General features: G+C 30.9%; 1 protein-coding gene across 4 annotated transcripts; it reads left to right on the top strand.

The window, feature by feature from the left end:
- The first annotated feature begins 8,143 nt into the window (after positions 1 to 8,143).
- On the top strand, positions 8,144 to 14,514 carry LOC129322376 (two-component response regulator-like APRR2). Of its 4 annotated transcripts, none has more exons than XM_054968700.1 (12): positions 8,144 to 8,302; positions 9,024 to 9,179; positions 9,842 to 9,921; positions 10,041 to 10,107; positions 10,563 to 10,609; positions 10,914 to 10,991; positions 11,075 to 11,635; positions 12,463 to 12,603; positions 12,717 to 12,977; positions 13,079 to 13,147; positions 13,251 to 13,328; positions 13,578 to 14,514. In XM_054968700.1, the coding sequence occupies exons 2-12, from the start codon at positions 9,050 to 9,052 to the stop codon at positions 13,731 to 13,733; spliced, it is 1,668 nt and encodes a 555-aa protein (XP_054824675.1). In that variant the 5' UTR covers positions 8,144 to 8,302; positions 9,024 to 9,049; the 3' UTR covers positions 13,734 to 14,514. The 4 variants fall into 4 exon arrangements, with proteins under 4 accessions (XP_054824675.1, XP_054824678.1, XP_054824676.1 ...); XM_054968703.1 differs by having other exon boundaries at positions 8,145 to 8,302; positions 12,732 to 12,977; XM_054968701.1 differs by having other exon boundaries at positions 8,151 to 8,305.
- Positions 14,515 to 26,146: the final 11,632 nt, after the last annotated feature.

Genomic DNA, 26,146 nt, shown 5'->3' with positions numbered 1-26,146 from the left:
GATCAACTGTCTTGCACTTTTATTCCCAAAAAAAAAAAAAAAAACTTGCAGTCTTTTTGTTTTTATTTGTATTTGGTGAATAGCTTGCATCCTAATCAACGAACTACCTAACGTGGCATGCTTAAGCAGTTCTTCAAGCATGATGTCAGACCCTTACAATTACGCTTTTGTCCTTCCACTCACAGTGGCAGCAGCATGCATCAAACAAGGACATGGCGTGGAGTTTGTAATTGCGATAGTAGAATGTACGGTGCGGGGCAGAATAACATCAGTATGATTAGTCCTTCAGATAATTCTGGGGACAATATTCAAGATTTCATTTTCTAGTTGAAAATTTTTTATTGGATACAAGTAAATTATTTTGCTCAAAAATTCATTTAAATTACAATTGGAATGTATTTTTGTCACACTAGACTTAATTTTGTGCATTGCAAGATTTTTTATTTAAGAAAAATTTATGTAAAAATGTTCTGATGTTAGGCAAAATGAAATTTAGGTTTAACATGTATTAAAATTTAAAAGTGGACAAAATGAATATTTTTCATAAATTATATGCTACATCATCTACAATAAAGTTGCATTATTAATCATTTCAAAGACTTTTTTTTAAAAAAATTTAATAAAATATTTTTCACGTTTTGCGTTAAAGAATAAAGTTGTTTTTTCACTTAATAAAATAATGCTTTGTTCCCGTCCAACTTTTTGTTAGACAAAATGAAAATTTGTTTACACACAGTCACACATTCAATTTTAAGGTTAAAATTTGAACAGATTTTGCTAAAGAATAATAAGTTACAACTCATGTGACAACATGAAAGAAATATTTCACATAATGTTTGATTATTCTAATAAGCCATGTTGGATAGTTTTGAAAAATAATACAGTATAATAGATGAGAGATAACATCCTAAAAATGCAAAGATAAATTCGTTTTTAAAATTAGGTAATGTGATTGTGTGAATGCACAAAAGGCACATTATATCAAATGTGTTTACATTTAATTTAATCACATCTTTCTACAGCCAATCAAATGCCTTCTACAAGATTTGAAGATTGCAGAAGACATCTTCTCAATCGATCATAATTTAATATAAATTCATATATTTGCATTAGTTAACATTATACTGAAGGGAACAATCATATTGCATACTTTAGAAAAATATACCGTTAGAATTTGATTTAAGGGGTGCTCCAATGGGAAAATCTTAATTAGTACAAAAATAAGCTTTGATTAAGTCAACGTTGTCTCAACAATTCCAAAATGATAAAACAAAAGGCCACTAGTATCAAATCCATGCATCTTTGAAGGTGTATTAAGTTTGATTACATGGACTCTTGAGCAACATTATCATAGGTTCTGGAAAACCAATTAGAGGAGAGGCAGTCACCATTCCACCATATGGTTATATGAAAAAATGCATTCGCCAAAATCAATTATATTAAACTGGTTAAGAATATGTATAAATAAATAGAGGATAAAAAATCAACCAAAAAAAAAAATAAAAGGAAACAGAGAGAAGCTAACATAAGAGAATAGTGCATCAATGTGCCTTCAGAAAACAATAATACAGAGTATGCTATGATACCTGAGTAAATGATGAGAGAAGGAAAAAAATTAAGAAGATTTCATGAGCATTTATGCAAAAAATATAATTATGAATGACCTTTTAAACCTTTTCAACCAAATAGAGGCCTCCACATCATCTAAAATATTACCTTGACTTCATGAAGCTGGGTGATGACACTTATGTCAGCATCAAAGATGGCCAAGCTTAAATATCGTGTTCGTTTACAGCTATTGCTTATTTTCCAAAGAGATGATTATAAGACAAGTTGTTAGGATAAATTAACTCAAAACTTTGCAGTGGATGGCAATGTTTTGATTGCACAACAGCTAGAGGCACCTTGAGTTTTTCTTGCAGGTCATGCATTATCTACCAGTCTATGGAATCAATCATTACCAAAATATCATATCCCTTTTATAATAAACCTATGCCACTAGTGTGATAATGTCAATAAATTATGAAACAACACAGTCCTTAATCCTTATAATTTTATTGAATTTTTATTTTTAATTTTTATAATTTTTTTTAGTATTTTCAATCTTTATAAATTTAGAAAAATTAGGTGACTTTTATTTTTCAAATTCATATAATTTTTATTTTTCAATGCTTTTAATTTTTATAGGGATTAAAAATATTAAAAAAAACTATAGAGATTAAAAGCAAAACTCAATAACACTATTAAAATTAAAGATCATGTTTTTTCCATAAATTATACAACTTCTTGCATAAAATAAGAAAGATAAACCAACTCAATAACAACTATGGCAGGTTAGGCAATATTTAGTACTGAAATTCAACCAAGCCACTTGACCTTGGTGAGCAATTAAGTGACTATGAATGAACTAAACAAACAAAAATTTTGACTAAATTTCAATTTTTCAACAAACTACTTCTTCCACTTCCTTTCTTTGGTTTTGGGGAACACATAGTACTATTAAGTATTAACTCTTGGGGGAGGAGTGTTCCATAGGAGAGCAAGTATAAACCAAGTGACAAAAAGAGACTTAATACTAGTGAACAATTGCAACGAGGCCTTCAAAGTTCAAACTGCAAGAGTAAAAGCTTCTAAAAGAGGATAAAGGAGGTAGGTGGATATTCTTCAAGACACCGAGGAAGAACTTGACTGAATCAAGGAGTGAAAAGAGTTGAGTGATGTTGAGTGAGGACTAAGTTGAGAAATGGAGGGAATCAGGGGATGCTAAGTGAGGGACCTCTAGCCTCCATGAAAGCAAGGAACTTGAGGTAATGGTTAACACTCAAAAGAGCACAAGCAAGGGACTCGAGGCCAAACTCGACATGACTAGTGTGGGACATTTGAGGCCAAGTAGGAGGTTCTTGTTAATGCCAAAGCTAAACTAGAGATTAAAGAACTGTGGAGATTTTTCAAGAGAGTTTAATGTGGTGGCAAGTGGGTAACACTAATATTAATATTCAAGATGGCTAATTTTATAAAGAACAAGCAAGAAAATGACAATGCACTTATTGTGAATTAGAAATGGAAAGACCAAGAACAAAATTCAAACTACAACTAGATCCTTAATCACCAAAAGTCAGAACACGTCAAAGAGAACCAACGATAAACTCGCAGCGCAATGGCAAAGTCACAATGTTAAAGAAATGATGGCTATAAAAAGGCATGAAACTCCTCCATCCTAACTTCACAGCTCTCCAATGCTTGCAACAGATCCATCTAGGAGCAACAATTGATCAATGATCGTTTGGGGCATGTGATGAAAAAGAAAATTTAAACATCATTCATATTAAAAATTTGACTTTTGAAGATACGGAGTATTGGGAACCAAAAATCTCCTGCGACTTGAGAACTTGGGAAAGAGTACATGTTAACATTCTCATAATAAATGACTTATAAAAATTAGAAATGAAATTTAATGCTCTGTGAAAAGATAAAAGTCAAATTAAAATAAATCAAAAAATAGAATAAAAAAAGTTGACTCTTGTCAACCAATAAAAAAAAAACTAATAAAATAATAATATTAATATTAGACTAAAATTCATCAACCAAGGACAAACTTTATCTGTACAAGATTTATAAATGATAGCTGATAGGTGCTTGGTTCAACAAATAGTTATTTCTTACAGATGGATTTTTGGAAAATATAACCTGGACCCAAACATGCAGATGCAGGTGCAACTTCCTATAAATCAAATTTATCCCAATCAATCTACGCGCGCGCATGTATATATATATACATACATATACATATATTATACTTTCTTCATTTTAAATTATAAGATACTTTTAAATAAATCTCTTTATTTTAAAATATAAAATATTTTGAGTAAATTAAGTTTTATTAAATGCACCGATTTTAATATTACCCTTTCTCTCTCTATGATTTATTTTCATCTATTCTCTTTTTAATATAGTAAATGATGGTTTTTTTAAAATCTTATATTTTTATTTTGGGAAGATAAGGTTGTTAAATGTATTTAATAAAACTTATTAATATGTAAGATTTTATCTAAAAATGTCTTATAATTTAAAATGAAAAGAGTATTTCATACATGTAGGATTGTACGTGCATCATAAATTGTGAATTTATGATCAATTTCAGAAAATTATTTTGCAATCAACAGAGCCCCAAATTCAAGGGTTTTATTTTTACATAAGAAATTTTTATAGTGTTTTTTTGAACCGAAAAACTAATGTAAAAATCAAGATTAAAATGTACAAAACTCTCTTGATTAATTTTGAGATAGTTATATGTATATGTGATCCCATCATTTTTAAGCGTTTAAAATTAATTTTCAAACTTTAATTTTATTTTTAAAATCTCCTACCATTAATTACTCTATTATCTTATTAATAGAGTTTTTCAGGTCATATTACATGGCACATGATATGTAAAGATATTTTTATTAATTTTTTAACACAATTTAAGGAGAAGGCAAAAGTGTAATTTTTAACTTTTAGCAAGTATTATGATGCTGTTATTTTTTTAGTTGAATATTTAAAAAAGCAATTTAAAGTCAATGGCGAAGATAATTTCATGGAAAAAATGAAAGCCCAGATCACCTTATCGGCGATGAGGTCATGGTGCGGCTGGTGCTCATCATCCGGACGCGGATCCCACAATAGTAGTTGTTGACTTCTTGTTGCAAAATACCACTCCGTTCATTTCAATTTATAAAACATTCTTTTGACAAAATTATTTATATTAATGAAACTTATTAAATATAATTTATAATTTTAATTTTTTATAAATCCTCAAAAAAATTTCTCAACAATAAGAGAGAATAAGAAATTTATTTAAAGAGTGAAATCGTGAGGAATAATATTGGCACAATCATTAATAAAGAAATTTTAATTTTATAAAACGTCTTTTATTTTTTTTAACACTAAATCACCTAAAAAATACCCTTATAAAACAAGACATCTGGAATGCAAAACTCTCCCCCGCTCTCTTTATCTTTCCATTGAAGTTTGAAAAGGCGTTAGGTTGAAGCTTTTCTTACCATAATAAACTAGCGTTTGAATTAACCTGTCACAACATAACACACTGAAAGAGAGCTGAATCTATTTTAAGGTTAGTACTACAACAAAATGCTAGTTACTTAAAATAAATTCAGATATTCCTATTAATTAATACTAGCAAAATATTTATTATTTACCCCTTAAATTTTAAGTCTAGTAGCACTATAAGCTTTAAATTTATTTGTTATATAAATTATTTTCTCACTTTTTAAAAATAATGCAATTTGATTTATTATTGTTAACAAAAATTAATTTTGACCATTAGTTAATCCAAAAATGACATAAAAAACCTTAAAAATTACATAAATGGACCAAAAAATTATAATAAATGATCCCAAAATAAAAAATAAGGACCTGAGAAATTATAGAAAAAGACAAAAAATTTGGTCATCTTTTGTAACTTTTTGATGTCCTTTTATATCATTTTTTTGTTAATTAATTATTAAATTTAATTTTTATTAACTGCAAAGGCTGGATTACAATATTTTTAAAAGTTAAAAAAATAATTTTTATAATAAATAAATTCAAAATCTATTATGCTAATTAACTTAAAGTTTATGTGATAATTTATTCATTAACTTTTTGTAAAATATAATCCAGCAGTTGATAGAATCATAAGTATAACAAATAATATTTTTTTTAAATTATAAGATAATTTTATAAGAGATTTGACATCCAAAAAATAAAACTTCATTAATAATACTTTTTTAATATTATTATTTTTATATATTATCTCTCTTTAATTTTTTTAAATAAAATATTAAATAAAATTTCTTTTTATAAGTTTATATTTTTCTCTTTAAAAAATAATTAAAATTATAAAGTGTATTAAATGGGTTTTAATGTTATTATTTATAATTTTATGTAAATATGTCTTACGAAGGCAATAGTATTTATCATGATACCAAACATAGCCTGCGACAGCTCACCGTCACTAACACTTTCAGAGAGAGAGAGAGAGAGAGAGAGTGCTCCCAAGATGAAAAAACGAATCCAACCATGAAAGCCCATCAAATGTCGTGCCGTATTATTTGTTCTCTGGCAATTATTTTGACGTTGACTGAAAAGAACATCATCATTGCTGCCATTAGAGACGCTTAATCATGAATTAAATCCCTGCTAACCACATCAACGTTATCTAATCCCTACATTTATACTACTGTTTTGTTTGAGAATTTCTCCCATTTCATGCAAGCAATAAAAGTGGGGCCTTGCATTTGCTCCTTGTTTTTGCTTTCTCCGGAGCTACGTGTAACTAATTAGCTATTAACTTTAACTACTAATAACTAATACGTGGTTCTTTGCGTCGCAAATGAATAAATAATTGCATATTCGGCTTATTATTGCTGAAAAAATATATTAAAAAAATCAAAAGCGTTTGGATTAGAAAAATAACGAGTTAGTTCTACTTGAATAAATTCTTCCATTTCTGCTAGTTAAGGTGACATGCAAAACCTTGCCTGTCAAAACACGTGTTTTGAAATTGAATCGAATTTATTCAGACTTCAATTTATAAATATGTAAACTAATTAATTATTCATTTTTAGATTTTTTTTTAAAATATTTTTTTACAGATAAAACTAAATAACATATATGACTGCATAACAACAAGCATTGTTCCATTTGGATATTTTATTATCAAAAGGTTCCCACTTCACAAATTCGTTGAGTCATCTCTTCGACAATCTTCCATTTCTCTTTCCAAGATTCAAGACTATCCATTTTATCCTCTTCAATGAAGTCTCTCGTGATTCTTTATATCCATAAGTATCACGTATACTCTTTCTTTTATATTTTGATCACGAAAAAAAAAATTAGACTTCAAAGTACAAAAATAAGATGGCTCCAATAAAATTGACGGCAAAATTATTGTGCACCCTGCCTTAAACGTAGAGATTCTCAACGAAAATTGAAGGCACAGACACAATGAGCGCTCGCCCATTAAACTCTGCACACGGCCATTGCCCATTGCACTCACAATCTCACAAGAAGACTATCATCCGATGGTCGAACACAAATTTACATTTTTAACCCAGAAAGGCCAAAAACAAAGCAAGAGGTGTGCGTTTGTGGCAAAGGGACAGACCCAGCTTATGGGGAAAATGGGGCAGCCCCAAACTCACTAATTTTTTGTTTCTTTTATATGTGGAGATAATCTGATAATGTTGTTTTCATCAGAAAATTTCCAATTCTATATTCCAACAAAATTTTATGCCATCGCCGTAGAATTTCGCCACCTATCAATTTTTTTTTCCTTGGGTTCTTTCGCTCTCCAAGTCTTCAAGTTTAATTTTAAGTAGGAAAGGAATATAAAAAATAAATTATATTATTTATATTTAATAAATAGAATAATCAAAATTTTAATTCTTCATGTTTGTTTGAGCTATCGAATTAGCCCCTAAAAATTAATTTTTATTAATTCGGTCCCCTGTATTTTTTTAAATCATCATATTGATTCATCTTTTAAGTTTCGAAATACAAATCCTTTCAAATTAATTCAATGCAAACAATCTCATGATAACTTGACATATATATGTAGTTAAATAAATAAATTAACTCTCAAATTAGTTTAACTATTTTTATCAATTTAGTCCCTTACATTTAATTTGATTTTTTTAAATTTATGAGTTATTTTTTCCTTCCAAAACAATTATACTTTTTTTGTTAATTTGCATGTTTCTCGCCAATATTTTATTATTCATATTAGTAGATGTTAACAATATTATTTATTTTTTAAACAATAAGGATCAAATTAATATTTAAAATAAATTTAAAAAAATCAAATCAATAATTAAAACGAACTGAAAGTTTTATTCTTCATTGAGATAAACAATATGATGATATGTGTTTTGAAAGTGTTTTTATATAAACATGCCACATATATGGAAAGATGTGGCAAGAAAATAACTTAATTATCTAAATATGAAGTGAGAGAAGGGCAGTTTTGGAATACTAACGCTGAAGAGTGAAGAGGTGGTAGAATTGTTTTGGCAACATTATTTAGAGAGAGAAGCTTTCTACGTATTCTGTGGTCCGGAACAGCTGATAGCTACTGTTCATAAGTCTGAAAACGCGCTTCAAAAACACATCACTTGCACCTCTTCCACCCTTCTCCTTCCTTTGCTCTTTCTATCCCCCCCCCCTCTCTCGTTCCTCTGTTCCTTCCCACGAAACAAAGAGGAGCAGCTAATCTAAACTTCTAAAGCTGAGTGACGAAGAGGCATTTTCTTTTATACGGAAGGTGGTAATAATGCTTTCCAAAGGCTCAAGTTTTTTGAGTCTCACTTTCTCATCTGGATGCTGATTCTGTCTCGGTTCATGACTTCATTCATGCTTACTTTTTTTTTCCCTGATTGTGTTTTGTTCTGCTTTTATATGTCTGGGTATGATTATCTGCATGCACGTGTCTCACCTTTGAGCTGCTTTTTCCTCCCTCTCTCCCCCTCGGTTTCCTTTCTGGGTTTGTGATTATGAATTGCTGTTCCCCCTTTCCTCTTTGGGAGATCTTAAACAAGCCTCTATCTTTTATTGTTCTGTAAACGTGTCATTTGAAAAACAGGTAAAATTCGTAGGAAGCTGTGTCATGATTCACCGGCTGCGTCGTGCTTGATCAGTTTTTGCATTCTCACTATCTTCTCAAGCCGAAACTTATTTTGGTTGATCTATAAAGGGTAGTCACTATGCTGCATTACATGCTCTCTGAAAATCCTTGCCTTTTTTCACTATGTGAGCAAATTAAGTAATATGCAAGGCAGTGTTTGCTTGTTCCTTTTCCTTGTAACTCTGGTTTAAAAACAGTACAACGCGTAGTAACTTATCTTGTTTTCTCTTGTTTGATAGCTTTGAAGCAAAGCAAATTGGACTGTTGTCTTGTTTAGCTTACTAGATCAAGCTTGTGATTTTTTTTTTTTTGGGTCTCCCTAAATATTGATAACCGGTTAATGATGTTACCAATTGGGTAGGGGTTGAGAACGATGCCAAACCAGCTATGGTTTGTACGGCCAATGATTTACAAAGCTGGAAAGATTTTCCCAAGGGACTTAGGGTTCTTCTCCTTGATGGGGACACCAATTCTGCTGCCGATATAAGAACAAAGCTCGAGGCCATGGACTATATTGGTAATACTATTTTTGTTGGCTTCCCTCACTTTTTCACCTACTTGTGAGTTCGTCTTTGCAATTTCCCACTCACCTTTATTAGTGAATAGAATTGGTCCCCAGTTTTTTTCTTGAATAGCATCTTGTAAAGTTTCCTTGCTTTGGATGCTCTGGATATAATTCTCGGCAATTTTGTGGTATGCGATTTAATGGAATTGGTAGTTAGAAAATCCTAAAGTACACTATTTTTTATCCTTTTGCGATGCTTGCTGTTATTTTTGGTATTCTTTTAAATGGCTTATAAATCTGCTAAAACTTTCATTTGCTCCTGAACTATCTGCTTTGAGTGTTTCAGTAACTGCTGTGACCCAAAATATGAGAATATTAGAGATACATGAATTCATGACTCACTTTGAACAACCAAGTCTACCCAATTTTGGTACACCGACATGCTTAGTTAGCATGGTTACTTGAACGTAAAACATGAGCGTGTCAGGGTAAATAAAACAATTTCAAGTAGGTAAGTTTAATTAAATATGTTTTAAGAACCGATATCCGTGAGTTTGAATACAATTGAAATTTCGATTCGTATCCCTCTATTCCCACTGCCCCTTGATCTTTGTTTTATTTACATTCCTGTCATTCTGTTATTCTGCTTAGTAAGCCTCAGCGTGATTTTGCAGTTTCCATATTCTGCAACGAGAACGAAGCCTTGTCAGCAATTTCAAGCAAACCTGAAGGTTTCCATGTTGCCATAGTGGAGGTAATGTTCTTTAGAATTTGTGAAATTCTTGTCATGATTTTTATCTTCTGTCACCCCTAATTTTGAGTTCTCTTAGCTTATTGATATAAGACAGCCACTTAATGCATCTATAATCGCAGGTTAATATGAGCAATAACCAGGGATGTTTCAAATTTCTTGAGAATGCTAAAGACTTGCCAACCATTAGTGAGTTCGGAAACCAAACCTATCTATGCAAGTTATTCACTTGTATTTCTCTTCCACCCCCAAAGGGCACTCACTCTATTCTAAATGGAATTTAAAAGTTAAATGTTTCAGTCTGAATGCATTACAACTAAGACTAGTTTTTAATAAGGAGAAGCCCACACATTGTACCTTTCAAGTCCAACAATAAATTTCAAGTTTCACCATCTCTGGATCTCTGTCGCTTACTGCTTTTTCTGTAATAATTGTAAGTTCTTAGGATTTTTCAACCTTTCATTTGTTTCATGATTGTCACGAAAACTTCTTTTCTCGTTGAGAATCTTGTGACCTTCTTAATTCATGCATGGTCTGTAAGGGAACATCAAACATGACATGAGAAACGCATGGAAGGAGTTTACTCCAGTAACATTCTTCTTGACTTGATTTTTCTAACAAGTGATACTTTTAATTTGATGCAGTGACTTCAAACGATCATTGCCTCAGCACCATGATGAAGTGTATAGCAGTAAGATTTCGACTTAGCCGTATTAATCGTAGTGGGTCATTATTTAATATCCTTCAAACTTAACTTCAATGTTCTATTTGATGTTCTTGCACTTTCTTATTAGTTCGTATTTTTTTTGGTACTTTCAAATTATTGACCAAAATCTGAACGTCTCCTTTAAAATCAGGCCTCCAATAGAAGTAGTGACTGTCTGGTAGTTTAAGTTCAAATGTTACTGGTCTTAGATTTTGTAACTCATACGTGCATTTTCATTGCATCCTAATTGTTGATGCATGCCTGTTAATGCTGTCTGTTATTTCTTAAGCTTGGTGCAGTTGAGTTCCTAAGCAAACCACTCTCTGAGGAAAAGCTCAGGAACATCTGGCAGCATGTGGTTCACAAGGTCTGTTAATAATTGTGACATGGTGGGATTCACTATTAACATAATTTGAACAAAATAGTTCCTGATGTAGTTTGATTGAGCAGGCATTTAATGCTGGGGAAACTGTCCTGTCTGAATCACTGAAACCCGTCAAAGAATCTGTAGTATCAATGTTGCAGCTCCAAAGAGACAACAAGGAACATCAAAGTAAAATCACAATAGATTTAGAGAAGATATCGAGGTATAGTGAAAATGACAATGAGCTGTCAGCTGGGAGTGACAATAAATACCCAGCTCCTTCAACACCGCAATTAAAACAGGGGGCTAGATTACTGGATGATGGAGATTGCCATGAACAGACTCATTGCTTGACTGGAAAAGAAAGCGGAGAGCTGGACGGGGAAACTAAATCTGTCGAAACTACATGTGGTAATTCTAACTCTGAGGGCGCTACACCTCAACCAAGTAAGCTTGAAATGACCCTAATCAAGAAGGAAGAGGACTTTGCCAATGGTTCTAAGAGTGAGAGTGATATTTCTCCAAATAATCATGATGGAAATTTTGTTAGCAGCAATGATGATAGCACTGCATCTCCGAACAAAGTAGATGTTCACAGTGATACATGTGAGATCACAGCTAATAAAAAGAAATCAAAGAAGATGAAGGTACCCTGCTTTTTGACTACTAGTTCTCGTCATGTTTGTGAATATCCCTCTCTCCTTCACTAGCAAAATAGGCATAAACGCCTATAAATCAGCACTCATAGATAACATGTTGAGATCCCCCCCTCCCTGTTAAAACTTTGGCATGCTTATGAACTCAAATCTTGGCAATATGTCACTCATGACCAGATGGCATCACTTTATTTTTGAATCTTTTAATTTTTCTAACCCATCTAATCTGCATGGTTGGAGTAATCCATAACAGGAAATGGATAGACACACTCACTATGTTGATGTCTTGATGGAGTGATCAGAAGCATTATTGAATTACCAAGTCTCGGACTACTTTTTTATCAAAGAAATTATCAAGTTTTTTTTTTTTTTTGAAGGAGCTTCCAACTAAAATCACTTTACAAAACAGCATCACTCCAATCCTCGCCTCCTTCCTTGTATGTATCTTTACAGAATGTATTTTCTGGTTTAGGAAAATCTTCTCAGAAAATTCTTGAGTTCAAAGCAGGTCTTCATCAAAATTTATATGCATATCCGCAATATCCTGATAAACTTGAAAATTGCATTATGCTTACAAGTGTTCAGTCACCTAGCTGCCATGAACTATGTGTTTTACTACCTGCTTATGTGACTTTCATCCATCTTAGATTTAGATATATATATATATATATATTATGCAAAAGCATATACCCTCATGTTGTTGGTTTCTTATTCTTTTCTCATTTTTTTTTTGCTATATTGGAATTTTTTTTGAAAACAAATGATTTGCTGGTTCTGTTAACCGGAACATACTTTTGTCTCTTTAATTTTGGTTTCAGGTAGACTGGACGCCTGAACTGCACAACAAATTTGTTCAGGCAGTGGAACAACTAGGTATTGATCAAGCCATACCTTCTCGAATATTGGAGCTAATGAGAGTAGAGAATTTGACGAGGCATAATGTGGCTAGCCATCTTCAGGTTATTGTTTAGCTTGCTGGTTACAGTCTCAGTTTCTTAATGACACTGCTAGTGGCAGCAGATGATTGCAAAAAGACATATCCATGTACCCTCTTAGGTTGACTCAGTTACAGTTTTTTGTCAAACAGAAATATAGAATGCACAAGAGACATATCTTGCCCAAGGAAGAAGATCGAAGATGGTCAAATCAAAGAGATATAGTGCAAGGGAACTATTATGTACCAAGGCCAATTATGGCCTTTCCTCAATATCATGCTAATCACACCTTATCTCCAGCTCCTTTGTATCCTATATGGGGACAGCCGGGCGGACAACCGGCTGGTGTACAGATGTGGGGCCCATCTAACTATCACCTATGGCAGCCTTTTCCAGGGGTACTATCTTGATCAGAGCTCAAGCAGTATGCACTTTCTCTTTATTTTAGAAACCACCTTCCGCGGTCTCGTGATGATTCAGTATGTGGTTGTTTTTTCAGATGCATGCGGAAGCATGGGGTTGCCCTGTGTTGCCACCTTCTCAAAATCTTTGTTTTTCCCACACTCAAGTGAGTAACACCAATACAAGATCTTGACTTTCTCTTATTCTGAGTGTCACAACTAAATCGAACCGTACCTGTTTCTAATTAAACTTTTCTGATCAAACTGCAGCATCTGCCTGGATTGCACAATGCTAATAATGTTGAGTATAACTCTAGCATGCCTCCAAGTTCGTTAGAGCACCATCCGGTAATGCCATACTTCCCTTCATTCTTCTAATATTTTTGATCTTAACTAGTGCCAAACCACCAGTTTTTACTATTAGATTGAATGCTTTATGAGAGTGTTGCATGATACCAAATTGGGTGTCCCAATTAAATTTTGCGCAGGATGGGACTGCAGCCTCGCACTTTCAAATCCTTAATGACTTTCACTACGTTTGAGCATTTAAGATTCATGAAAATTTCCTTGTAGTTTACTTGTGTTTGGTGCATGCAGGCAGATGAAGTTGTTGACAAGGTTGTAAAAGAGGCAATAAGCAAGCCATGGCTACCCTTGCCCTTAGGCCTCAAACCTCCTTCCACAGATAGTGTGTTGGCTGAACTCTCTAGGCAAGGCATATCCACCATCCCTCATGGTTCTAAATTTATATAGCCAGCCGCTGATGTGGCCACTGAGTCCCACCGATGTTGACTCTGATGGCGACAAAATTTGATGTTCTGGCTGGCACGAGAACTGCTATTTTTCACAACAGGCAATTCAGTTGATGCCCCCCAAGTTACTGTAATTTTCTTTTCCCTCAAATTTGAGATCCGAAGTTAATGAATTGGTTAGGAGATGGAAGTCGGGACCAGCGCACCTTGCCTGGTCCCTGGCGAACCAACAACCAGTGAGGTTTCCACCAAGCTGATGATGGGAAGCCACAGTTGAAGAACAAGAATGGACATGGATCCTATCCTATCCTATCCTATCCGTTGCTTTTTTGCTGGAATAAAAAGCTCATATTGCAGTGGGAGACACCCGTGAGGCAAAATGGGCGTCCCAGAAGTGGCCACGTGGTTGTTGATACTTCCACCATGTTTGTTTTGATGATGGGTTTGTATCTGAGTCGTGAATGCACAACTTTTGCGGCAAAAAGTGTAAGTCAGCGCAAATGACAGGCTAAAAGGTGCATGAATGAGAGGATGGCGTGGGGCGGGGCTAGTATTAGACGTAGATGTAGTGGAGGGGGTATCTAATAATGGAAACAGTGGCGCTTTTGTTTTCTTCACCCCTTTTATGGGGTATGCTACAGTGACATATGCTGCTCTGCTGTTTTGTGAATAGTAATGAGCGCAATCCCGACGGAAGCTGACCATTTCATTTTGCATCTATGTTCGCTTCAAAACAGAATTCAGGTAAAAGCCTTCATTTGCCGGCTTGCCGCTTTGGGTTACCCGCATGTTGCCTTCCTGATATATATTTCCTTTTCATGCCCAATTTAGCTTAGATAAAACCTAGGACAATTAACTTGGAAGAATCGCCCTGCACGTTTTAGAATAGTAAAAAATTTTACTTTGCAATCAATATATTTTGATATTCCGCTGCAGACTCGGGGGGTTTTTGTTGCAATTTTTTTAAGAGCAAAAATATAATTTTGTCTTTATGTAATTTAAAAACTCAGATCATGTGCAGCACGATGTTCATGAATGTATAACACGATATTCATGCATATCCAGTTGATATGTAGGTTGAAATATATATCACACAAGGCATGTACAATACAATGTCTATGAATACATAATATAATATTTATGAATTTTCAACACAATGTTCATATATGTTCAGTTGATCTATATGTTAATTAAAATAAAGTCACATAGAGTATGCACCACATGATGTTTATAAATGCACAACACGATGTCCATATCACAAATTCTCAACATAATGTGCATGAGCATAGATATTGTGTTGAGAATTCATGAATATCTTATTGTGCATTCATGGACATTGTGTTGTATATTGTCTGTATCACTTGTATATTTTTTTAAACTTACTGATCAATTAGACACATGCATATTGTGTTGTGCATCAATAGATATGGTGTTGTGCATTGTATTGTGCATAATTTTGAGTTTTCAAATTATATAAAAACAAAATTGTACTTTTGCTTCCCAAAAAAATTGCAACATGGGCCCTTAGGTTTGCAGTACAATTCCCCCAATTAACTTTATATCCTATTTGGTATGATGGATGTAATTTTAATGAAAATAGATATGGATATAGAACTGAAAATGAGAACTAAAAATGTGTTTAGTACATTTATGGAATCATGATATAAGTTTTATTTAAAATGTACTCCCTTCATTTGAAAATATAAGGCATTTTTAGTCTTTTGGGGTGTAATTATTTTTTTTAAAAGTGTCCCTATTGATGAATGACTTTATATTTAGTGTAGGGTGTTTAATAGGAATAAATATGAAAATGTAGGATTAGTTTAAAAGTAGGTAACTATTTTATTGAGGTTAGATTCGATTAAAAATGTTTTACATTTTTGAACAGAGGGAGTATTTTTATTCTGTTAAGATCAAAATACCTTGCTCAGGCTAGGGAGAAAAAAAACACACCACTTATAGAACCACCTTTCACCATCGGCACTAATGGCAACAATAACAACGACCAACAATAATCAAGAAACATTTGAACACATCAATGTAATCCAAACACCTTCACTGGACTTTTGCCGAAGAAGAAGAAACTATATTAGTTAAGAACATCAACAACAACATCATCATCACTAGACCTTCGCCACAAATGAAGAAGAATAATCAACCATGTTGTATAACATCTCAAAAAAAATTTCTATGATTTATTGAGCTAATGAAAGGTAATTATGTGAATTTAAGTATAATTAAATTTGAGAATAATTAAAGACAACTAATGGGCCTATTGGGTTTCACTTTAACCTTTGAATTGAATTTGGAAGTGAATTGGGTCACTCGAGTTCAAATTGTAGAGAGAAGATTGAATTTTAGCCCATTATGCATTATATTGTAGCATAAAAATTGATACTGCGAGATAATTTTTTGAACTAGTTTTCTTTTAAAATGCAAAAACAGTTCAAAACAGAGAAAGACACCAGAAAACAGAGAGGGCGCAACAAAGAGAGTATTTTTTCTGTTAAGACATCAATTTTTGGAGATTTTGGAGTTTGATTTTACTAGATATGCTTTTTTTATATCCTTTTCTTTTCTGTGTACATTTTGAAAGTAAGATTTGAGGTTGGGAGATGAGATTTTTTGGACCTAGGGCTATAGGTCTGAACCCATTAGTCTAAATGGGACTAATGAGAGTTGTTTAAGTATTTTACATATAGTTGAGAAGTTTTTATAAGATTGTGAGCTTGGAGCATCCATTTTAGATGAACCTTAGACCTTCAAAGTGTGATTTTAAATTGTTTAGTGTTACATTAATAATTATTTAAGTTAAAGAAAATTAAATGGAGTTAATGTGAGTTAATAAACCTAGTAGTTATACTTAAGTGTAAGATATTAGAATTTTGAGTAATTAAAGTATTAATTGTAGATCAATCATTTCGTGCACAATTCAAACTTTGGTATAGCTTATAAAGAGCTTTTATTGAGGGATAAACTTTTAATCTCTAAAAGATTTGAGGTAATGAGGGAAAGTTTAGTTTGTGGTTTTGTTTGTTAAGTAGTTATAATCATTTATAATTGAATAAAATATGAGTATGTTTTTTAATATATGAAAGAATGCAAATTGTGATAGAGAGCCAATATTTAAAGATTTTCTTATGAAAAATGAAATTTGATTGTCTGGAGTTATTTTTTATGCTTTGTTTATGCATGATTTGAAGAAAACATGAATTTAAAAAGTGATAAAATTGTGATGGGAGTGCAAGAAAGTATGAGAAGTAACGAGTATGATATATGTATGCCATGTAGAGAACTTGATGAATAATTACATATATTATGTATTAATCATGATTTCATTGCATGATCATATAAGGCAAGGGTTTTGCCTAGAGGAAGATGAGTAGATAATAGAAATTGACATAGTAAGGCTACCATTCAGAGCTTGATGGCTTGCCTTGTTATTTTACTATCCCATTTGTTTATCAAGAAACTCAAACCTAAATAGTTTTCATTGATTCATGAAGAGGCTAGATTAGTAAAACGACATTTCATGATTGTTAGTATCGAGGAAAATCATGATTTAAAGTAAGTGTAATAGTTTTATTCGAGCAGCTCCTCATAAGTTAAAGGCTTGGGTAGTCCGATAATAAAGACAAATCCCATTAAATAGCTATAGGTTTTATGTTAGAGGTATCAAAAGGGTATAATATTGGCATTGATTATGTATATTATTATATGGCCACATGTTTATTATTTTTGTAGCCTTGCACGTTTTACAAATGGCACATAGTTGTTAGTGTTGTGACCCTTACATGTTAAATAATCTAATATCACATGATTGTTAGTTTCATGATTATATAAATTGAGTGGTTTAATATGTAAATATGTTTTATTTGATTATGCCATTTGCATCATTATGAATAATTAACATGCATTTATATAGGTTAAGTTAACATTAGTTATTGAGTGATTGTATTCACCCATTTCTTTTTAATATTATAGGTGCTAACTTATTTGGATAGGACTGAGTAAAATAATTAGAGGCTTAGGATTTTTATCATCAATCATCAAGATATTTTTTGAATAATATATTATGTGTTTTGATAAGGTATCGGTTGGTCCCCAAAAAAAAAAAAAAAATCACAAGATAAGGGTGTCGAACTCACGCATGATGCCCTTTAGAAAGCTCCCGACTCATCTGTTGTAACTGCATTTTTTTTTTTTGGTTAACATGTACATTACTTTTTTTTTATAAAAAAATGTAAGTTATATATATATATATATATATATATATATAAAATCAGGATTTTCAAACACGTGTTAGCGTATTATAAAGTTGCGTTAGTTTCTTGTTTTGTGGATGCTGGATAATTAAGTTTGCAAAAATAAATTATTTTTTCTTAAGATTTCATTTAAAAATATACTGCACGCATTTAATTCAAACACACAATGCATTAATTTTGCAATTTGATTTTTTCATTTATTGAAAATATGATAAAGAATTTTGATCTACTTTTTAAGAATAATTTCGTTCTGTATTTTCCTGATTGTGATTTTGCATTTAAAAATTAAGTAACCGTTGTTATCTGTGATTATTTCCATTAGTATCAAAAATTTCTATTCCCATTTAAAAATATTATTGTCCCGTATTGCATTTTAAGATCAAACTAGGGAGCAACTTTGAAAACTTACCATTCTTATCATCACCCGTAATTAATGATTAATTATATATAATAGTATATATTTAATTTACCTTTTTAAATTGTTTGGAATGCGAAAATACTGTCACGCAAATGAAAAAAATTATATTTATTGATTATGGCCATTGATTTATATTAATTTTCTAGATATAAATCTTATCTTATTTAATAAAAAAAAAAACACACACACACACACACGGTGACTTCCTCGAATATTTCATGACATATAATTTTATACATTAATGTATATTGGTATGAAACTTGAAAAATAAATCACAGTATATTGCTGTTAACTCCATAAATCTATTTAATGTCAGTCTAATTAAATTAATTTTTAAACAACTGGATATTTGAATTTGGAAGTTGCATGAATACTCCAACCATCCACATTGGGTTATATATATATATATTGGTATTTTTTTTGCCAAATATAGATAGCGGTATTTCAATTGCATATTTCCTTTTTTTTGTTATAAAAATAATTAAAATAAGAAATATTATGCTTCCATGTAGGATTCATGAATTTCTCATGTTAGGTCATGTGGATGAATAAATTGCCTGTTTTGAATATTTATTAAAATAATGTTTATAACTCTTATTTTGATTCTCATACTTCCAAAAGGAAAAAAAAATTGGTTTGACTCTTATTTCATTGATACCAATAAATGATATTTATTAATTATAATTAGTGATGGCAAAGGAAAATTTGCGAGATTCAAAAACCATAACTAATTGAAAGTTGACATTTCAAATCAAAAATTAAATGAAATTAATTATAGCATACATTATATTATACTATAGTAATATAGAAATCTGTTGATTAATTTTACTTGTGTCAAGTCTATCAATAATTGGTATATAGTTGTATGATTTGAAATTCAGATATTCCTTTTATTAATGTTAGGTCTTCTACATATATGCCATATGGCTAACTTTTAGTGGGAATCAGTGACGAATTCAGAAACAGGTATAAGGGGGCAAATTAAAAATTATTTAAAATATGGGGGGGGAACACTAATTTTGTACAATTTTAATAAAAAAACTAAAAAAATTTCTAGAGGTAGTGAAATGGGGGGGGGGGGGGCACCCCCTTGGGTTCGTCCCTAGTGGGAATATCATTTTCATCTGCGTCTTTCAATTGACTCTACAGTGTTCTTATGTTTTGATGCTGTCCAAATCATCAACCCAATCAAAGAAAATTGGTGCATTAGAGAATACATACTATAGAGAACACCTTCATCCGGGCTTACTTGAAGGTGTTGTTTTTATGGCTTGGTGATCATCACATCTATATTGGTATTTATGGTGTTTACTACTTTTGTTTACACTTTTGTAGGTGTCTTGGGTATTTTGAGTAATATAATTAAATATATAATATTTGAATATCTATTACTTGTTACCTCTTGAGTGCAATTTGGTTGTAAGACTTTGTATGTCTCGTTCTTGTAACAATAATAAGCTTTTGAAATTGATAGAGGGGTTTTACAACTCATGCAAAAAATTTCAGGAGAAAGGTGAATCCCTTAAGTCTAAATTATTATACTCAAAATTCAATGAGATAAGGTGTTTATTTTTTCATTTTCTCCATGTAATTGTTCATATTTTTTTTATCTTGGAATTCTCAAACATGATAAAATGTAGTGCTCTCTAGAGTTTAGTTATAGGGTATTAAGTAGTTCTCAAGGGTGATAAGCTGCTGTTCTCCATTAATTGGGTAATGTAACAAATATAGTCTTATTGAATCCAACATTATTGTTGTTGGCAACCGGTATAAATATATGAGATATTATCATCTTGAAATTACGATGTTACAATGCAATCTCATAAATTTATTATGATATTTAAGACTAAGTTTCCATAAATCATGATAGTTTTAATGTCAAGATGTCCTATCCAATATGGAACATGGTATTATATATGTGTGTGTGTTAATCTCATTTTGTTATCATATTGTATATATGAATTAATTGGTGTATTTAGTTTGTATATAGAATGATAATATGACATTTTGATTGGTAAAAAATTCATTTGAATTTAGAGGTGTATATTGTATTAGCGTGCCATTGTATTAGTAAAACATGTTAGTTGCACCTTTTCCTCCATTCTTAATGTGTGGATGACTCACTTTTTTTTCAAAAATATCAAACTTCAGTCCAAAAAGTTTAGGCATTTTTCTCATTAGGTGAATTCGAAAGGTCAAGGGAGAATGATAAAAATGGGGAACCAGTCAAGTCATATTAATTTCTCCACATGTTAAATCTTCATTTTCTGATATTGCCTGGATCTAGAATGTTATTGGACTGTCAAAATCCATGAAACTAAAAATCAAAATCCATGAATCCAGAAGTAAAATCTATAAACAAGATTTCTCTAATATGGAAACCCAAATCAAGCTTTGGTTCTGTCATCATCAAAGGCAGATTCAAATAATAGAGAAATGGAAGCTTTAGTTTTGTCTCGCCATCGCCGGGAGTCAGTCTTCCCTCACTGATGCCAGGTGTCAACAACAAAGATATGGTCTTAGAAGCTTTAGTTCTTCCTTCTTGTTGCTGGGTTTTGTCTCGCCTCATTGCCACTCACCATAGATGAATGGAGAAGACCACCTCGCCATTGTTGTCGCCATCGATTCTCCATTAAATCCCCCGTTTGTTTTTCAACTTTTTAGGTGCTTCTCTTTTTGGATTCGTTTTTGAGATTTGGTTTCTTATTTCGCCTTCTAGATCTTTTAATCAATTGCCACGTTGAACATGAGTTTGCGATGATTTGGATGCCATATAAGCAAAAATTAATAGTGTTAACTCTATTGATGACACATAAGCATAAGCATGATATATTTTGATTTACTAACGATATGGATAAGCTTTTTAAACGGACCAAACTTGAGGGGTTAAGTCATAACGATTTAAATTTGAGCGTCTGAATTGTGATTAGGTTAAAAGTTGAAGGATTAAATGATTGATTTTTTATAAATTAAAATATATGAATAGCATGAATGATGAAGCATATAAAACATGGTCAATTTAGTTGAAAAGCCTGTTGATTTGTGAGATGAATTAACAAAAATTATATGCACAATAAAACTAATTAAAAATGTCTAAAGTCTTTCTATTGTGTTTTCAAATTTAACCATAATCATTTTTTATGAGATTTTTCTATTTTGTTTCGATCCCAAACAGAAGGGACGAAATAAAAATTCAATCCTTATCCTTTTTCTATTGGACATGGGATAAGGTTTTCACAGTTCCATCTTATGAACATTCCTACTATCTATGCCACTACTTATATCAAGTACATGCGATGTTTAATCTTAGACTTTAATTTAAAAGGATAAAATAACCATAAGAGTTAGGAGATACATTTAATTTGTTTATACATGTCGTATTGTAAATAAATTAGATAATAGTAAATGACAATTGACATTGATAAGATTTTTATATTGGTATCTTGACTAGATCAACTTCAAATACTGTTAAGTCCAATTGGGATAACACTTTTAAAGATGTTATTTTGATTCATTCACACATATTCAAATTCAATACCTTATGCTTAAATGACTATATAATCTATTCTAGTAGGGCCAAAGTTTTTAGTGAAATTGGGAAGTTTTAATATCTCAATTATATAATATATTTATACAAAATTTACTATTTAATGATTGTACATATATAGAAATATTGTACAACAATTTATCTTTCATTTGTTATTAATTTGTAAAAAAATTAAAAAAATATCTCATGCATCGCATGGGTGTATCGCTAGTTTTAAATCAAATCTTACTCTCAATAAATTAATTGACTATTTTGAAACGAATACCACCTTTTTATATTTAACTTTATTTAACAGGTATTTCAATAAAAATAAATATAAATTTATTTATTCATTAAAAGTATTTTTGAAAAAGGCATATTAATTATATCTTAAAATGTTAAAATTATTTTGTATTTTTTAACATTCAACCTCTTAAAAAATATCTTATATTTGTTAATAGATAGAGTAACTCACTAGAAAATGTGTTAATCACAATTTATTGTTGAAATTTCAAATGGATTTCTTGAAAAAGAGATATATTCACTCCAATTATTTCACCCCAAAAAAAAAAAAACTCAGGCAGCAACCGGCAGGCATGGAAAACTCAAATAAAATACTACTTTTTTTAGTTACAGTGACATCCATTTGTGTAAAGTTGAATTTATTTTTTAAACAGTTCTAACATTAGATTAGTAATTTATTAAGTTTTTACGCATTATTTTAAGGTGGGTAGAAAGGAAACTTATGGCATAAAAAAAGAAAAATAGTAATAATAATGATAATAATAATGAAGAACATAAACCTAGTTGTCATTGGGCCCATGACCCATGTTGATTTGGACACCAACACAGATAGCCCAACCAACATTCTCAATGCAACTTCTTCATGTTCATTTCAGTATTTATTATATCCATGTCGCATGGTACATGGCATCTGTGTGTGCTTTTTTTTTTTTTTGGCACCATGATGTGAATTTTTTTTTTTGAGTATAAAGAATAGGCCCTGTCAATAGCAAATAATATTTCTTTCAAAATATTGAGAACAATGAATATACCTTTTTTCAATTAAATTGCTACTACATGCACAATGCTTAAATTAAAACTCTAAACTACTTGCTTGAGTAAATTTGAGGTGATTCTTGATAGATGCGGGGTCGAACATGGAGTCACGGACCCAATAACACTACGTTGAAATTCGGAAGGATGTGATTGTTAATTGTGACTTGCGATGGGGTAGTGATTAATTATGGATTCCGAATATCCTGTTTCATTTAAGCCATTAAATGTTCAATGTCCTTTTAGCTATTCTTAATTTTCGATTTATACATCGGGTGGACATTATCGACCACCTAAGAAAAAGTGTGACTGGCTGTGGATAGATGCTGAGGTTTCAAGTAATTTTGACATAAAAAAAACACAGGCTAAAATTTTACTTCCGTGAATTTTCCATTTTATAAATAAAATAAACATGGAGCCATGGTGTGCTTATTTTTTATCTAGGGAGAATCTCACCTTAGGTTCCCAGAGCAAAAAATTTACATTCAGGGCCCAATACAATTTGAACATTCCCTACAAACCCAAGGCCTTAAGTGGAAATATGTTTTAATAAGAAAAGAAGCATTTGCTCACTCTCTATCCATAAATGCATAATACAATATCTATAATTTTTTAGCATAATATTTTGTAATGTGTAATTGATCCAGCGAAAATGATTTTAGTTAAAATGTACAAATTGTGCAGGATAAAAAAAAATGTTTATAAACGCATAACACAATGTTCATAAAATTTAAAAAAAAAATTCATGTAATATATAACTGGTTTAGTAAAAATGATTTCACTTGAAACGTACAAGTTACATAGGATGAAAAAATAATAAAATGTTCATAAATTTATAATACAATATATATAATTTATAAATTCTTAACACAATATTTTATAATTGACAACAAAATATTCAAGGATAAATGTGTCTTTTTTTATTAAAATATATTTTTATTTAAAGCCCGTGGGTTTACAAAGAGTTTTCATATTGTATTGGGTTCCAAGTGTAAAATCTTGTGCCATGGGAGCCCTAAGCGAGATTTTTCCTTTTATTTACTTAATAATTTTCTATAATATATATATATATATATATATAGTATGGAAATTTATTGCGGCAAGGGACCTATTGTTTCCATGCAGGAGTAAATATTTTGTAAACAAGTTATGGGAGACAATTATTTGTTGCTGGTATATGGAATCAAGTGAATCAAATTATATGCTGCTTATGAACAATATTTTATCGACTTTAAGTATGATTTGTTCCTGGTATGTGGAGTATATATTACCAGTGAATGAATAATTGTCATGACAATGTATAAAGCTTAACATAAGTATTGTTTAAAGTAATATCATGGTATTCGTAAAAAATACCATATTTATATTCAGTGTTTGATTTTATCTCGAATATAATTATTTTTAATTGAAGAATACTGGTACACAATAAAAAAAATTATACATGAGTTTATAATATAAATTCAAACTTAGACTGAGATGGAACTTGCGATCGAACGCTAGACGAACACGCTACTATGCCCGAAGGGTATTAATCTCGATGGTAAGAATTATAATCGTTTAAAATTTAAGTATGAAATATTGAATTTAAATTTATATGAATGTAAAAAATGATTTTTTTAAAAAAATAATTGATTGATAATGTTTAAATGTGATTCAATAAATGCCATGTAAGAAGATATTTTAAAAAACAGAAGCATAATCCGCAATTGTGAATTAACAAGCATACAAGTCTGAAATGCATCGGATTATTATTAAAGTTATTAGCCAAGTATAAATGGCCAAAATAAGATCAATATGATTCAAATATGTAAACAATGGATCATCCAAGAACAGAGGGGTCGAAATGAAATCCTCTACCGGCAAAAAGCCAAACCCCACCGCCCGCGGGATTATTTTATCTTATTTTGTTCACAAAATGTCACTAACAGAGTAACAGTGATGTTTTCACCAAAGGTGAGTTTGGTTCGATAGAGAGGGAAGAGAGGGGTGAGAAGAAAAGGAAAGGGGGGATAAAAGGAGGGGAGAGATTCTAATAACTCTTTGTTTGGTTTAAGAAGGGAGGGGAGGGAATAAAAAATAAGTTAATAATTTTATTTCTATCAAATTTAAATTGATTTTTATTTTTTGCTTTGAAAAAAAACTGTTACATTATAATTTATTAATTTTTTATTTTAAGAATGTGAACTTATGTTAATAAAAAAAATTAAAAAAATACATTAATATTATACTTTATTAGTGAGTCTAATGAAAAAAATTAAAAATTTTTACATTAAAAAATTATATATTAAATTTTTGTAGGGTAATAAAATTTGTTTTATTATAAAAAAGAGAGAAAAAAAAGATAATACATAATATTTTAATATTAAAGGTAGTTTAGAATTTTTAAAATAAATATTTAAATTATTCTCTCTCTTCTCTTTCCTTCAAAGAATTCTAAATTGAAGGGGAGGATTAGAAGAGCCCCTTCACTCTAATTTTTAAATCAAATAAGGGGTTTCCTGTCTTTATTATATACTAACCAAATAAGAAAAGGGAAGCAAGTTCTCTCTCATCCCCTCTCTTTCAAAAACTTTCAACCAAATATACTCTAAATAATTTTTTTTCCCAAATCTCGGAGGAATTTTATTCTATTTTTCATCGAGCCTTCTCCCTTTTCTAACAGAGCAGAGTAAGAAGAATTTTCTAAAGTTATAAAAAAGAAGAATTTTCCAAATTTTAATATTTACAATAATGGTGACAATCGGAGACACATTACACGTATAACGGCCATTTGGAAGTGTTCGGGAACTCAGAGCAACAATAATGAACTTTTCTGAACTTTCGTTTTTGACTTTTTATGTTAGAGTCAGTGTTGTTTTTACATCTTTTTAATTCGCGGTCTTCTTATGCTGCGTAACACTTTATTTCGGGCAAAAAGGATAATTTAAATCAATGTTTTTTTTTTAAGATTGTAGTATTGGAATATGGGAAAAAGAGTACACTGAATTTTAATTAAAAAAATGAATAAATTAGTCTACTAACCCAAAAAACTCTTGTCCAATTAAATATGGACCAAATTTTAAAAAATTTAAAAGTGTGATTAGTTTATATTGATATATAAAGGATTTATCATTACAAATTTTAAAATTTATAAGAAATTTATTATTGAT

Source organism: Prosopis cineraria, unplaced genomic scaffold (assembly GCF_029017545.1).
Source record: "Prosopis cineraria cultivar Desert tree isolate PC_DT_omini unplaced genomic scaffold, ASM2901754v1 PC10, whole genome shotgun sequence".
Classification (NCBI taxonomy): domain Eukaryota; kingdom Viridiplantae; phylum Streptophyta; class Magnoliopsida; order Fabales; family Fabaceae; genus Prosopis; species Prosopis cineraria.
The sequence above is the reverse complement of the archived record's forward strand: the minus strand, read 5'-3'. Positions and strand labels throughout refer to the sequence as shown.